This window comes from Furipterus horrens, unplaced genomic scaffold (assembly GCF_987537825.1).
Source record: "Furipterus horrens unplaced genomic scaffold, mFurHor1.1.pri manual_scaffold_2, whole genome shotgun sequence".
NCBI lineage: Eukaryota > Metazoa > Chordata > Mammalia > Chiroptera > Furipteridae > Furipterus > Furipterus horrens.
The window spans coordinates 87,755,411-87,772,296 of record NW_028327172.1 but is presented as its reverse complement, the minus strand read 5'-3'; the positions used below and the strand labels follow the sequence as shown (position 1 = coordinate 87,772,296).

Genomic DNA, 16,886 nt, shown 5'->3' with positions numbered 1-16,886 from the left:
TCCTCTGGCCGCAGGGGAGCCTGGGGCCATGCAGCTCCCTCTGGCACACACCAGGGCTCTACAGCTTTGCTGAAAGACTGAAGGAGGGATGACTACTGGGTGGTAGGGGCTGGTGGGTGGGGACTAGGAGAAATGGCCCCAAGCAGGTCCGGCACAGCCCCCATAACAGGAGCCTCTGCTCCAGCCCTGGCAGGGAGGCAGTTGGGTCAGAAGAGACCCAGCCTCATTCAAGAGTTCCTAAGCTGCCCTACTCAGACTGTGCATCCCAATCTAGCTGTACACTGAAAACTCAGAAGAAGCTGATTTCCTCACTCTCCAGCTCATGTGGGACACTCAGCGGAGACCTGAGACCCATCACTGCTGTTTCAGCTGCAAACCTGCCCCAGCTCTCCCCACTTCTCCAGGCCCCCCCGCCTGCCCCTCACCGTCCCTCTCAGCCCCAGCACACACAACTACACATGGGACGGGGCCACTGCCATTCGCTTACCTCTGCAGGGAATCAGGCGGGATGGAGCTGCCTGCAAGGACCTCCTCAGGCTCCTCTTCCCCATTCCACTCAGGCTGTCCATCGGGGGCCTGCAGAGGCCCTTTTTCGGTGGCCTGGCTGTGAAGGGGACTCTGGGGTCGCTCCCCATGCAGAAGTGAAGGAGATAACCTGATCAGACCAGCCAGAGCAGCAGTCAGGCCCTCTCCATTTAGAGAGCAAGAAGAGAATTAGGGAGTGTAGTATATGGACCCAGGTCCGTTCCTCCTTCCAAGCTGGACCCCAGCCTTGAAGAGGCATGGAAGGCAAAGCATCAAGAAGAGCAGGAAGGAGAGACTCCCTACTGAGTACTCCCTTTGCTTGGACCAGACTCAGCCTTCCCAGGTCCCTGTGCTGTATATGCTTGGCCCAGGAGTGAGAGCTACACAACACTCTCAGTGTATCCATTCCCAGAGTTCACCATCACTGGGGCCAGGGAGGGATGGGAGAATGGAGCAGAAGTTAGGAAGAAAAAGGGAAGTCCGATTCAAGAGGTCAGACTATAGAAAATGCATGAAGCTGTAGCTTTAAGGAAGAATTTGGATAGCCTTTCAAGGTCCAAAAAGTAGAATGACTGCCTCCTTTCCCCTTCCAGGGTGGCAGCCCTTCTCTTATATGGGCTCAGGCCTGAGAAGCTGGAAGCCCCACACCCTACTACTCCCCCCCAACACACACACACACTCAGTCACAGCCAGTTCTGATGTGGCAGAGCCCTGGTCAGAGCTCTGCACTGCAGAACCAACCCTGCAGCATGACTCCCCCAGATCTCTAGCAGGCTACTTTAGCGCTGGTCCATGACTGGACACACACAAAGTTTAATCCAAGCAGTGACAAGGATAGAGCCCTAGCCCACAGTAGTGCTATGTGCACAAAGTCCCACCAAAGGCACCCAGCATCTCTTAACATTCCTGTCTCGGTGCAGAATCAGAAGGTTTGAGTGTACACACACAGAGACTTCATACAAAGCCATCCATGTCTGCCTTCAGGCAGGTGCACACTGAGCCACACTGACCAAAGCCAGGAATTCTGCCCAAGTGCAAGCATCCCCAGGGTCCCCGAGCGTGGCCTCCAACATACTGTACCTCTCTGAGCCTTTGGACTGCTTGTTCTGTAGCTCCTCTTCGCTGGACTGGCTGTCATCCTTGCCTTTTCTTCCCAACCTCTGGGCCTGTAGGCAACATCAGTGGGAAGTGTATATTGGAGGGGTCTGTATTTGGGCTCCTTCAATACTTCACCTGACTCTCATGCCTAGGAGGAAGCACTGGATGGTGGCTCTTCAGTGGATGAGAGCCACTCGGGGTACAGAAGAAGTGGCCTGTCTACTATATAAAAAGCCTCCTGGGGCTCTGGCTAAGCCCCAGGTTCACAGTTGCTCAGAACCATCAATAGTAATATGTGGAGCAGGGAAAGGGAGAGAGGAGTATCTGTAAGCTTAGAAATGATGAAAAGAATAAATTCATCAGCAATCATCCAATGACAGAACTGACACCTTGAAAAGGATGGAGGATGAAGGAAATTTTCACTGAGAAATAAGCACCAGGCACCGGTGGAAAATAAAGAGTATCAACAAAAGAACAAATCAACTGGACTTGAGAGAGTTGAAAAGACAGTCCTAATGCTCCCTACCTGGCTGACACACCGTCTCCTCAACATGCCCCGCCTGCCCCACCCCTGAATGAAGGGAACAAGGCAGGCTTCCCTGCACTGCCACAATATGGCTGACTCAGCTTCTCCACCTACGAAATGAGGCAATAACGCTGCCTCCTAAGGGCAGACATACTGAAAGACAAATAAAACAGTACTGGAAAAGAACACCTTCAAATCTGAGCAAAACAGTTCATTGAGATCAAGGTTATCATGCTGCAATCAAATTTCAGTTATCCATCATTCACCTAGGACACTAACAACAAAGACAAGCCACGGAAGCGGATCAAGCCCAAAGCCTTTCTTTGGGGACCGTGAAGACACAGGTGTTCTGACAGCTGACATCTAGGATTTGCACCACTGAAACAACAATGAACTCACACTGGGAAACCCTGATTCGGAAAGCAGAGGAAAGACACTGCTCACTAGGCTCTCTGGCCTCTGCCAGCTGCTCCTTGTCCCCCCCCCAGTCCAGAAGCGCCTATGATATCACTTACACTATTGCAAACCACCGTCCTCAGCAGAGCATTCTCCCACTAATCGTATTATGTAATATGTAATAAGTATTTCCCAAGGGGGTAAAAAGGAATTCTTTAGAAATAACAACTTCTAGAACATGAAAGGAAAATTTGCCAGAAGACTGGCACAATTCAGATGATGTACTATCAAGAAATTACTATTTATTGTTGTTCTTAACCTTCCAGCTGTAAACACCTAGAGGTTCCCAATATCCCTTCAGGCTGCAGCCCTGGCCTCTCTGAGCTGGTATCCATTGACTCACCATGGGACTTTCTGAGGTCTCTTTGTTCCTCTTGTCTTTCTTTTCCGAGATGCCAAGAGCTTCCCTCGCTCCTGGACCACCAGGTTCCGATAGTGCTCATCACATGGGTGGTCCCACGCAGACTGTCCATTGGTAAAGTTGAAATAGTAAATATCACCAGTGATGTTCTGGCTGGGGATGAACAGAGGACAGAAGTTAGTCCCTGCTCAAGTTCAAAGTTACTTAGGAAAAAAAGAAGGAAAAAATGACAAAGAGGCAGAGGAAAAGGAACTAGAGAAGAGGGAAAGAAGGATAGAAAGATGGAAGGAGAGGTGAAGACAGGAAAGGATAACACAAAAGGCTACCATTTAGCTAAAGATAAAGGAGTTAACTTAGAGAAAAACAAAAGACTGGGATACCTAAGGACATCTTTATATGGAGACATATAATCATTGGGGTTCTTGGGAATTCATGCCAGACTGCTGTGGGAATAAACTTGATTTTAGATAGGTAAGTACAAACACCATAGTGTATTGGAGATAAAATCTAGGACAGACCTTCCTTAACATTTGTTTGTGTGTGTGTGTGTGTGTGTGTGTGTGTGTGTGTGTGTGTGTATGGTCTGAGGAAGAAAGATGTGTTGTGGAAGCTCTGGTTTTTATAAAAGCCTCCAAACTCACAAGAGGTGACACCTCTGGCTAGTGGGGATCAACAATAGAAGGAAATAATGTAGAAGGTGGGTTTCAGGGATCTGTGCTTCACCATGGACAGGTCCAAAAAAAACTACTTATCCTATCCACCATTATCAATAATTGATTATAACAATATAAAAGATATAATACCCAGGAATAAATCCAAAGAGCAAAACATTTATAAAGCTTTACTGAAAAGCCAGGAAAAAGAAAAAAATAATCAGAGAGATATTCCATGTTCCTGAATAGAATGACTCAAGTCTGTAAGCATGACAATAATCTTCAAATTAATGCATATCATCCCAATCAGCTCCTTATGAAACCTGACAGACTCAATCTCTATTCAAATAAAACAGAAAATACACAGAAGTAGGGAATTCCGGCCAAGATGAAGGTGTAGGCAGACATACTAAGCCTCCCTCTACAACTAAGAAGGACTACAACTACCTCAAAACTGGAGAAAACCAGGAATTCCATAAAATGGAGCTGCATGGAAGTCCAAGAAACAAAGATATAAAGAAGAAATACTCATCCAGGCAGGTAGGAGGGGAGGACACAGTGTGGTGAAGGCAGCGATGATGGAGGCAGGCCGGCGGAAAGGACACGGAATAGAGGCGGAGGGGCGGGGCAGCAGGGACAGCAGCTGGGGCTGGCCAGCAGAAAGTGCAGTAACACATTAAAAAAGGTAGGAAGGGACAACCTGGGGAGTATTCCCAGCACCAGATCAGACCACACAGCTCATGGTTCCAGCGCTGGGAAAAATAAAGCCTCATTGCTTCTGACTGTGAATAACAGTGGGGGTTGGGGTGGAGGAAGAAACTGCCGGTCTCTCAGCAGAGTCCGTTTGTTTAAAGGGCCCCCACAGTCCTAGAACGTCCGCAGACCCACCCACCCTGGGAACCACAACCAGGGCAACAGCTAGAGAGGTGCCAGTCCCATATGGAAGTGGGAAAAGTGCCTGGAAAATGGGCGAGTGCTGAGCAAACAGCATTTTTCCCTCTCAGACCCCTCCCCCACATATAGCGCCACAACATGGTGAAACAGGTTGCCCCCACACCAACGAACACCCAAGGCTCCGCCCCTTAAACATAACAGGTACGATGGCTCTACCTAAGACACAGAGGCAAGTATGGTCCAAAAGAGGGAATGGATCAAGGTTCCGGTGGGAGAACTAAGCAACAAGGTGATAGCCAACCTAACAGATGCAGAGTGCAAAACACTGGTGATAAAGATGCTCACAGACTTGACAGATATGCTTGAGTATAGCAAACACATATGGAAGAAGCAAAGGCTATGCTAAGTGAAATGAAGGAAAATCCACATAAAACCAATGGTGAAGGGAAGGAAACCAGGGTTCAAAACAAGGATTTTCAACATAAGGAAGAAATAAACAGTCAACCAGTACAACACGAAGAAAAAAGAATTGGGAAGAAAAAAAAAAAGGAGAGGCTTAGGAACCTCTGAGACAACTTTAAATGTGCCAACAACTGAATCATAGGAGTGCCAGAAGAAGAAGAGGAAGAGCAAGAAATTGAAAACTTATGGGAAAAAATAATGAAGGAAAACTTCCCAAATTTGGCAAAGAAAATAGACATACAAGTCCAGAAAGCACAGAGTCCCAAACAAGCTAGACCCAAAGAGGACCACACTAAGACACATCATAACTAAAATGACAAAGGCTAAACATAAACAGAGAATCTTAAAAGGAGCAAGAGAAAAGCAGAGTTACTTACAAAGGCGTTCTAATAAGACTATGAGCTGATTTCTCAGAAGAAACTCTGCAGGCAAGAAGGAACTAGCAAGAAGTATTCAAAGTGATGAAAAGCAAGGACCTACAACCAAGACTACTCTATCCAGCAAAGTTATCATTTAGAATGGAAGGACAGATAAAGTGCTTCCCAGACAAGGTAAAGCTAAAGAAATTCATCATCATCAAACCATTATTATATGAAATGTTAAAGGGACTTATTTAAGAAAAAGAAGATCATCAAAACTATAAACATTAAAATGAGAACAAACTCACAACTATCAACAGAATCTAAAAAATGAAAACAGAAACAACTAAACAAACAACCAGAAAAGGAATAGAGTCATAGGTATGGGGATCATTTGGAGGGCTATCAGCTGGGAGGGGGAAGGGGGAGAAATGGGGAAATGGTGCAGGGATTAAGAAGCATAATTGGTTGGTACAAAATAGACGGGGAAGTTAAGAATAATATAGGAAAGGGTGAAGCCCAAGAACTTATATGCATGACCCATGGACATGAACTAAGGGTAGTGGGACTGCTGGAGGGAAAGGGGGTACTGGGAGGAGGGGCAGAAAGGGAAAAAAATTAGGACAACTGTAATAGCATAATCAATAAAATATGCTTTAAAAAAAGAGAAAAAAAAAGAAAATGCAGAAAAGTAAACAGGAAAAATATCAGGGGTAAAAGATAAAAAGAAGATACACAAGTGGCCTATAAGTACATGAAAAGATGCCCAACATCACTAAACATAAGAGAAATAAAAATTAAAACCACAACGAGCTACCCCTCAGCACCCATTAGCATGGCTAATATTAAAAAAAAAAAGCAGAAAATAACTAGTGTTGGGAAGGATGTAGAGAAATTAAACTCCTTGTGCTCTGTTGGTAAGAATGTAAAATGGAGTGGTCACTGTGAAAAACAGTATGGCAGTTCCTCAAAAAATTGAAAATAGAATTACCATCTGACCCAGCAATTCAACCTCTAGGTATATATCCAAAAGAGCTGAAAGCAGGATTCAAACAGATATGTGTATATAGTCCCTAGGAACTTGGGTTTTACTGCCAATGTTCACAGCAGCATTATTCATAATAGCCTAAGGAAGAACCAACTCAAATATCCACTGACAAATAAATGGATAAACAAAATGTGGTATATACACACAACCAGAACATTATTCAGTCTTAAAAATGAATTAAATTCTGAAAAAAAATGCTACAACATGGCTCAGCCTTGCAGCCTTTATACTAAGTAAGCCAGTCAAAAAAGGACAAATATTATATGACTCCACTTATCTAATGTATCGAGAATAGACACATTAATAGAGATAGGAAGTAGACCAGAGGTTACCAGGTACTAGGGAGAGGGGAGAATGAGAAGTTTTTACTTAATGGATACAGTTTCAGTCTTAGAAGATAGAAGTTCTGGACATGGGTGGTGGTGATGATTGCATAACTGTGAATGTACTTAATGCCATTGAACTGTATATTTAAAAATGCTTAAAACAGTAAATTTTGTTATGTATACTTTACCAGAAAAAAAGTTACAAAAAAATCTTGTACTGAATAACTTATACACTGACTAGAATCTCCAGTACAATTGTATAGAAGTGACGACAATGGCCCTGGCTGGTGAGCTCAGTTGGTTAGTGTCGTTTCAATACGCCAAGGTTGTGGGTTCAATCTCCAGTCAGGACACATACAAGAAGTAACCAAGGAATGCATAAAATTAGTGAAACCACAAATCGATGTTTCTGTTTCTCTCTCTCTTCCTCTTTCACTCTAAAATCAATTAATAGAATTTTTTTTAATTAAAAACTAGGACTTTCAGCCAAGATGGAAGTGTAGTTAGACATGTTTTGCCTCCTCACACAACCATAAGAATGATCACAACTAATCTCAAAACAAAAAACAAGAACTGCCAGAAAACTGAACTGACAACCAAGGATTTAAAGAAGAAATATTCACCCAGACAGAGAAGAGGAAGAGCAAGAGATTGAAAAATTATTTGAAAAAATAATGAAAGGAAACTTTCCTAATTTGGTGCAGGAAATAGACAGGGTGACATTAAGAACAGCAAAGTAAATGGAGAAGCCAAAGAACTTATACGCATGACCCATGAACTTGAACTAAGAGGGTGGGGGATTGTTGGAGGGAAGAGAGGTCCCTGGCAAGGGGGGAAAAGGGGAAAAAGTTAGGACAACTGTAATAGATAATCAATAAAATACACTTTAAAAAAGTGTTACAATAATAAATTGGAACTGGTTCCGTTTAAAAAAATAATCAACAATAAAAAGTGAGAAATACTTCATACTCTCCTTACAGGACAAGGGAGTGTCATCCACCACCAGCAGGGATGTGAAGGCAACTGGCACGAAGCCTAGTACACAGCTGGCCGTAACCAATGACAGTTTCCTTCTTTCCATCTACCTTTTTTTAAAATTTTTTTAATCTCTTAATATCAACATATATTGCACAAAAGATGACTACAGATTAATATAATTATAAATAGCTACTCATAACTCATCATTATTACCAAATGAAATTTAGCAACACATTAAAGACTACATTCTTACCAGCTAAATTCATACTCATTATTAGCAAGTGTATTAATATAACCCATATTAATAAGTTGAAAAGAAAAATAATAATCGTCTCCATAGATAAAAAGTGGCATTTGATCAAATCTACATCTATTCTATTTTAATTAACAAATTCTTTTTTTTTTTATATATATATAGCTTTTAATTGATGAGATTATTTTAAAAAAACATTAATTCTCAATTGTGAATGATTTTTCCCTCTGGTAATTTTTGGAGGTACCTAGAGACATTTCTCTTATTTAACCTTTATTGTATTTTTTTCCATTACCACTTAGTTCCCTTAAACTCCCCTTCCCTCAGCAATCACCACACTGTTGTCCATGTCCATGAGTCCTTTTTCCTTTTTGCTCAATCCCTCCACTTCCTCACATCCCCCCACTAGCTGTCGTCTGCTCTCCATCTATGAGTCTGTCTCTATTTTGTTTGTTTGTTCAGTTTGTTCATTAGATTCCACATATGAGTGATATCATATGGTATTTGTCTTTCTCTGATGACTTATTTCACTTAGCATAATGTTCTCCAGGTCTATCCAGACTGTCACAAAGGGTAAATTTTTCTTTTTTACAGCCGAGTAGTATTCCATTGTGTAAATGTCCCACAGTTGTTTTATCCACTCATCTACTGATGGACAGTTGAGTTGCTTCCATGTCTTGGTTATTGTAAATAATGCTGTAATGAACATAGGGGTGCTTATGTTCTTTTGAATTGGTGTTTTGGGTTCCTTCAGATATATTCCCAGAAGTGGAATTGCTAGGTCAAAAGGCAGATCCATTTTAAATTTTCTGAGGTATCTCCATACTGCTTTCCACAGTGGCTGCACCAATCTGCACTCCCACCAACAGTGCAAGAGGGTTCCCCTGTCTCCACATCCTCCCCAGCACTTGTTTGTTGATTTGTTAATGATGGCCATTCTAACTGTGTGGGCAACCACTCCTCGTGGTTTAGGGAATTGTGGCCCCGGCCTGAGCATGACTGCCGCCAGCATTCTGGCCATGCTTGTCTTTAAGTCTCAAAATAAGGCTGTGTGCGGAACATAACTGACAACCACTCAGAGGGTTGCCATGGGAATTGGATCAAAGGATGCTCATTATGCTTTAGAACTTGCTCTGCTTTCTTTATCAGTAATGTAACACAAACAATCTCTAGCAAGGAGTATATGAAACCTTGCGCCTGGTCAAGATGTTTTATAGACCCTGACACTGACCGGTCACTGTGACCCCTGAATTGGTATATGTAATCTGTTACTGTCAAACACCTGAATGCTACTGACGATTTATGAATTTTGACCTTGTATCTCCCGTATTTATCTTCCTCAATAAAAGACATGAGGGATGAAGGTTTAGCTGCTGGTCTCCACTAGAGAGAGCAGTCACCTTCCTTCCCCCAGACATAATGAAATGTCCTGGGTAAAAGTTTGTTCCGCCATGGTCACGAAGCCTCTGCTGGACAGAGCAACTTCCAACTGAGCCTAGAGTGTGTGCGGCACCTCCACCATAAAACTGGTGTGAGATGGTATCTCACTGTGGTTTCAAATTGCATTTTTCTGATGATTAGTGACATTGAGCATCTTTTCATATGTCTACTAGCCATCTATATGTCCTCTTTACACTTTTTTTTTTAACATCACTGCAGTGATTTATTTATTGAGTCGGCGGCGGCGGCAGCCGTCCATCTCGAGAGACGATGGTGTAGCTTCTTAAGAGTCTATCTGCACCGCCGAGAATGGTTGTGCAGTCCGACTCGGGAGTGACACGGTATCTGTCTCCTCCCGTGTTGAATCGACATCTTGCGATGACGCTGGGGTGTCCTCTCCAGTGAAGCTGAAGCTACAGAGCCTGGGCAGGTATTTATTGAGTATGTGTACATTAAGGTATCATTATTATACTGATTATATTTCTCATGTGGCTTTTAATTTTTAAAAAATACAAAAGCAAAACAACACAGATAAATACAAAGTTTAAAACACAGAGAAAAATAAGATAGATTATTCGATAAGACAAATGTGATCATCAGAGTAGATATCAAAAACAAAACAGAAACCATTATCCTACAGACACCACAGGAGTCCTCAGCACTAGAGTAATATGTGCACTGTGGACAGATTTATCACAGAGGAAGATGTCATGAAGCTGGAGAAAGTCCAAAAAGATCAGAACAAGGAGACGCCATGTGAGAAGCTAAAAGGATTACAGTTCTTCAGCAAGATGAGTAAGGCTATAACTACAGTCATTTTAAAGTACGACCAACACATTAAATGGATGGATAAGAACAGGATAATTATACCTTGCTCACAAGAAGTTCACAATACCAGCATAAGAGAGGATCCCTAAAGCATGTGGGATGAGTGTGGGACAAGCATAGGGAAATCCCATGCTACAGTAGGAGGTAAACTCATGGCACTCACTTTAGGGAGATAGCTGGAGAGAGCTCTGTGTGGGTGATGAGAACAGAGAAGACATGCAAAATAGCATCGACAAGAGGGAGAGAGGATGCACCCTCAGGAGGGAGACACAACCGGCTTCCCTGAGATAACCTGAGTGAGTCTCTACTCCTCACAATCCAGGGCTGAAACGGAAAATATGAACAAACCCACAAATATGTACCTATTCATGAAGAGATTACTCAAAGTCAGGGATGGGTTGCTAAGGGAGCCGAAACCCCTGCCAGTCTGTGTGGCCTCATCACAAACCACTTTAGCACCAGCATCCATTGTGGACATGCCGACAAGGTCTCATAGATCAGTCTACAAAGTATAACAAAGACACCTGATGAATGTATCCAAAACAGGTGCTGGTGCAGGAGGACCTGACCCAGGGCAGCAGCTCCTATGTCTGGGGATAAGTGCTAAACTCCTCATGGGGACCATCACATCAACTTAGGCTCAGGACCAAAGCATCAGGAGGCCGAGCAGAAGAGCAGCCTATTGCTGTCCCCAACTCCGTACAGGACAGGCTTCGAAAGGTGACTAGTTGAAGCTGATCTCCAGTGTCGGCCTCACTCTGCCTCTGGCAGGCCAAGTCCATGGGCCACACCCATGTTGACTTACCATGGTTTCCACCCCACAGGCAGTGGGGCCATGATGCCCTCCCGTGCCAGCCACATCAATTCCGGTTCCTTGATGGGATCAATACCTATCTCTCTGGCAAATTCCAGAATTTCTGCAAGAAGAGGCAGGAGGGTAGAAAAGGAAGAGTGGTCGAAAGGTGGATGAAAAGAATATAATTACAATCAATCCATGAAATAAAAAGAAATGTGTATGTTAGTCTCTGTCCCTAGTTCCTATTAATATATGGTCTTTGACCCCATTTCCTGAAACAGAGTTTCTAAAACCCTTGTAATTTCCTAAGGAATAAGAGCATTTTTGTTCCCATGAGGTGACTCTAGGTGGGTTCCTGGATGGTTCCGGGATGGGGCTGTTCACCACAAAAACTAAGCCATGATTAGCAGTTGGGAACTGTCAGGCTCAACCCCCATTCTCTGGACAGGGGAGAGGGACTGGAAAATGAGTTAATGGATCACATCTGTATGATGAAGCCTCCATAAAAATCCCTAAACTATGGGGTTCCTAGAGCTTTCAGGCTGGTGAACACATTCATGTGCCAGGCGGGTGGTGCACTCCAACTCCATGGGGACAGAAGCTCCTGCACTTGGGACTCTCTCAGACCTCATCCTTTGTATCTCTTCATCTGGCTGTTCACCTGTATCCTTTATCATGTCCTTTATCATATAATAAACTGGTAAACATAAGTGTTTCCCTGAGTTCTGTGACTTGTTCTAGCAAATTATCAAACCTGAGGATAGGGTCGTAGGAACTCTGGTGTACAGCTGATTGGTCAGAAGTACCAGGGACAACCTGGGACTTTCGATTAGCATCTGGAGTGGGGGCAGTCTTGTGCGACTGAGCCTTTAACTTGTGGGATGTGATGTTAAAGCCAGGTAAGTAGTGTCAGAACTGAACTGAACTGTAGGACATCTAGCTGATGTCAGAGTACTCGCTGGTATGGGGGAAAAAAACCACACATCTGCTGTCAGAAGCATTGAGTTGAGAGTAAAGGATATATAGGGTTTTTTCCCAAACAACTTTTCTACTCTGCCTTTACTTCCCAAATTTTCTTCAGTGAGGAGGTATTAGTTCTATGTAATAAATATATAATTTTCTTAAATTACCGTTATAATGGTACATCCAAATCACAGCATGCTTTTGCTATACTCAAAGAATATAATCTAAAGGCAAGTTAACAAAGGCAAAGAAACTAAGACCAAGACTTCAGTGTGACAGATGCCTCAAGAAGAAGCCCAAGAGACACAGCTAGGACCACCCTGACTGGGGGCAGCCATACCACGACACAAGCTCTCCCAAGATTTGCAAAATCTTAGGGCAAGTACCCATCACTCAATCAATACACGCATTTGAAAAACTACAAAAAGACTTAAGCCCCTTGGGGACCTCGCCAACATATGATTAGAGTACAAACCAGGTGACAGGTGCTGTAAGAGAGATGTGCACTGGGTGCCACAGGAGCACAGAGAAAGCAGTGACCTTCTAGCCCAGCCAGCAGATATCTGAGCTGAGAAAGCAGGATGATACTCAAGCAGCCTTCTTTCCCACTCACTGAACTCTCTCTTCCACAAAGAGTTTCTTTTCAATGTTGCTATATGTGATGAACTCTAAAACTTTTTCTGTAGTCCTTTGGAATCAACAATTTAGAAATGACCTTTTGCCAGAGATCTGGAGGAATAGGGAAGATACGTGAACTGAGTTAAGAGCTATCTGAACTAGAAGAAAACAGATACACAAGATAAGCACTGGAGTACGTCACCAGAGCCCTCAGGAATAACAAAATAAATTCTTAAGGGGCATCAATGTTTGAGCCATCACCAATATGGGTCACTTCAGTGAAGAGTTTGGATGACATATCTGGGGACTAGGAAACAAAAGCACTTCTTCAAAGGACCTGCTGGAATTTGGCTAGCCAGGGACTGATTCAGTCATTGATTTCACAACCAGTTTTTGAGTACCTCTTATGTACTGGTCACCATGTGCCATGAACGAAAGAGAAATGGTCTCTGCCCTTAGGAAGCTTGCACTCTAGCAGAGGAAACAGCCAGTAAAGAAGTGAACAGGTAAATATACAAAGATTAAAGCTTCTGAGAAATGTAATGAAGGAACTGTAGTATGAGATACAGAACGTCAAGGTGGAGGTACTGCTTTAGAAAGGGCCAAGGAAAACATCTCAGAATGGCGACACCACTGAAACCTGGAGGTGAAAAGGAGCCATGCAGAGCCCTGAGGAAAGAGCACTCAAGCAGAAGAGAAGTGGGTTCAAAGGGCCTATGGCACGCAGCAGCTTGGCCCATGTGGGGACTGTCAGAAAGGTCCTGTGACTGGAAGAGTGAACAAAGGAGACAGTGGCACCCGGTGAGCCTCACCAGGTGAGCCTGCCAAGTTCGGGGCGAGGTCATGCAGAGGCCTCCACGCCCTACTAAGTGTGCTTGCTGAGTATAATGGAAGATTTTAATAATCAAGGCCCTGATTATGATCTGCTTTACACTTAACAAGAACACTCTGTACTAAGTAGAGAAGACAGGAAAAGGGGGAAGAGTATAAGCAGGGATTAGTAGTTAGGAAGCTACTGAGAGTCCAGGAAGAAAAAATGGTTGCTTGAGCTTAGGACGTCTAAACTTGGACTGAGCTGAAGAGTTTTTATTAAGATCCTTAGAGCCCTGGCTGCTGTGGCTCAGTGGATTGAGCATCGGCCTGCGAACCAAGTGTTGCTGGTTCGATTCCCAGTCAGGGCACATGACTGGTTGCATGTCAAGTCCCTAGTTGGGGGCGCGAGTGAGAGGCAACCACATAGTGATGTTTCTCTCCCTCTCTTTCTCCTTTCCCCTCTCTCTAAAAATAAATAAATAAATAAACAAATAAATTTAAAAAAAAAAAAGACCCTTAGAAAAACATTAGAACTCATTTACAAGGGATTCGTCGGCAGCCGTCCGTCTCGAGAGACGATGGTGTAGCTTCTTAAGAGTCTATCTGCACCGCCGAGAATGGCTGTGCAGTCCGACTCGGGAGTGACACGGTATCTGTCTCCTCCCATGTTGAATCAATATCTTGCGATGACGCTGGAGTGTCCTCTCCAGTGAAGCTGAAGCTACAGAGCCTGGGCAGGGTGATATGGAGGGTCTGCTGTTGCCCATGCAGCAGACCCCCCCTCTCTTCGCAGCTGAAGGGTCCAAGGGAAAGACGGAGTCAATACAGCTTGGCTTCAGGTGCGCCGCAGGAGTTGCCGGTGTTGAGTACAACGTCAAACCGCCTTAGGGACTCCGGCTCCGGATTTTCTGTCAGGGTTTACTCCCTTAGCCTTTCCCCTGAAGAGGTATGCCGCAAGGCAGCGGAGGTTTTTTGGAGTCAGAGTTTTCCTTCTCTGATGTGCCCTGACTGGAAGATCGAACCAGCGACACTTAGCTCGCAGGCCGACGCTCAATCCACTGAGCCAAACCAGCCAGGGGTTTACAAGGGATTAAGCAGTACAAATTGATAGTTACAGAAGACTCAGAGAAATACAGATTATAGCATAGGAGATATAGTCAATAATGTTGCGATATCTATGTACGGGGCCAGGTGGGTACTTTAAGCAGCAGGAGGACCACTTTGTAAAGTACATGATTGTCTAACTACTTTACTGTACATCTGAAACTAATACAAAATTGAATGTAAACTGTAATTAAAAATTTTTAAATGTTAAGATAAAATATTTAAGCAATAAAATGAGAAATGTACAAAACCTGTATGAAGAAATACTTAAGTCACTCCTGAGAAATAGAAAAGACACATAGGAAGATTTAACTACATAAAGATGTCATTCCTCTCGAGGTTCATTCATAGGTTGAACACAATTTTTCCTACATACCAACAGTTCCCACATACAGTGCTCTCCCCAGAATTGGACAAGGTGATTCTGAAGATCACAGGGAGATAAAACAAACAAGATAACCAAGAAAACTGAGGAAAAAAGCAAGGAGGACATTTAAACCCTACTAGATATGAGAATTTATTATCACACCTCAGTAATTAAGAGCACAGTGCTGGCTATGAATAAACAGTCCAATGGAAGAGAGGAGAAAGGAGACCCAAATACACAGAGGCAGCACCCAATGGGGGAAAGATGAGTTATTCCATGAACGGTGTGCGGACAAACTTAGCGGAAAACGTTAAGTGTTTATCCTTAGGGTAGGGAAGGCTTTTCTACCTGTGATACAAAATTCAGAGGCCATATGAGAATAGACTGATACATATACATTTAATATGAAAATTAACAATTTCTACATGGCAAACAAACAAACATCTTATGCTATAAGCACAGTCCAGGGTGTAATGTGGGATCCATGGACTCCTGAGGGTGCAGGAGTTTTTCCCCCTGCCAACAAGTGCTCAGACCATCTGAATTAGAAACAAAATTTGTGTGTCCAGGTACGTAATTCCTGAGAATTTCAAAGGAACCTTGACCCCCCAACATGGTATAGTGCTTCAAAGTGCAGGTCCTTGAGGAAGAATACCTGGGTATAGACCCTAGCTGTATCACTTAGAACTGTGTGACTGCAGGGAAGTTACTTAACCTTTCTGTCTGGATTTCCTCATCTGTAAAATGAGGATAATAAAAGTACCTAACTCATGACTTACTATGAGGGTGTAAAAGGAAATACATGTAGAGTTCTTACTACAAAGAATGGCACATAGTAGCACTGAATAAATTTTGTTTAATTGCTATTAATAATGTTATTGTTGTTGTTTTAAAAAAAAAAAACTGCTTTAGTTCTTAAGAAATTGGGTTTCCCCTATATTTCATAATATCCCCTAATGCATTTTCATTTAAAATTAACCATTGGCCTAGACCTGACTGGTGTGACTCAGTGGGTTGGGTATCCCCTGGCAAACCAAAAGGTTGCTGGTTCAATTGCTGGTCAGGCCACAAGCCTGGGGTGCAGGACAGGTAACCAAATGGGGGCATGCGAGAGGCAGCAGATCAATGATTCTCTCATATATTGATGTTTCTCTCTCTCTCTCTTCTCCTTTCTCTAAACATAAATAAATAAAATTTAAAAAATATTTATCAAATCCAAGGTCAGCACAGTTTTTCTAAAAAGGGCCAGACAGTAAATATTTTAGGCTTTGTGGGTCATATGGTTTTTGTCACAACTACTCAACATTGCCCTTGCCGCATGAAACCAGCCATAGCTAATATGTGAACAAATAAGCATGGATGTTTGGTAAATAAAACTGTATTTATAAAAACAAGCAACAGGACAGGTTGGCCCATGGGCTACCCCTTATCTAACCCAAATATATTGAGTAGCCCTGTGCATATAACATCTTTTCATCAGAAAACAAAAAGAAATCAGAGATCATTCCTGCCCTCAAAGAACTATTACAATACACTCCCGGCCTCTTACCTTGCTCACTAGGGATATAGGTCTCATCATAATCTTCCTCCAGGACCAGCTGGTCTCCTATGCGGATGGGTCTTCCGGCCATGATTGGTCTGGGCTTAAACGCCTAGATCCCAGAGACCACACCAAAACAGAAAGTCAGTGAAAAAGTTAGTGCTGAGTCACAGAGCACTTGGGTCAGACCAGACCCTGCAAACAAATTTAGCTTTGCCTGGGAAAGTTCCCTGAAATACATCTCCCAAAGTCCCAAAGGCTTGGGGAACACTCGGTAGACCACAGAAGATCTAAAAACCCAACTCTCTCAAGAGTTTGACTTCCTATCCCTCAAATGGAGAACTGGACCCCCAGCTAGAAAACCCTAGTGACCAAAATAACTAACAGCATACCACCCCTCCACCATATACCAATATACTCTAGTGTGGTCACAATGTCTCAGCACATAGCCCTATTTGCATGTCCCTATTTACTTCAA

At 43.3% G+C, this 16,886-nt stretch overlaps 1 protein-coding gene across 1 annotated transcript; it reads right to left on the bottom strand.

The window, feature by feature from the left end:
* Positions 1-483: 483 nt before the first annotated feature.
* On the bottom strand, positions 484-16,515 carry CEP164 (centrosomal protein 164). Its single transcript, XM_090267347.1, has 4 exons — positions 16,418-16,515; positions 11,013-11,124; positions 2,949-3,119; positions 484-655 (listed from the first exon to the last, which is right to left on the bottom strand). Exons 1-4 carry the CDS (start codon positions 16,497-16,499, stop codon positions 484-486), a joined length of 537 nt encoding a protein of 178 aa, XP_090123473.1. The 5' UTR covers positions 16,500-16,515.
* Between the last annotated feature and the right edge of the window lie 371 nt (positions 16,516-16,886).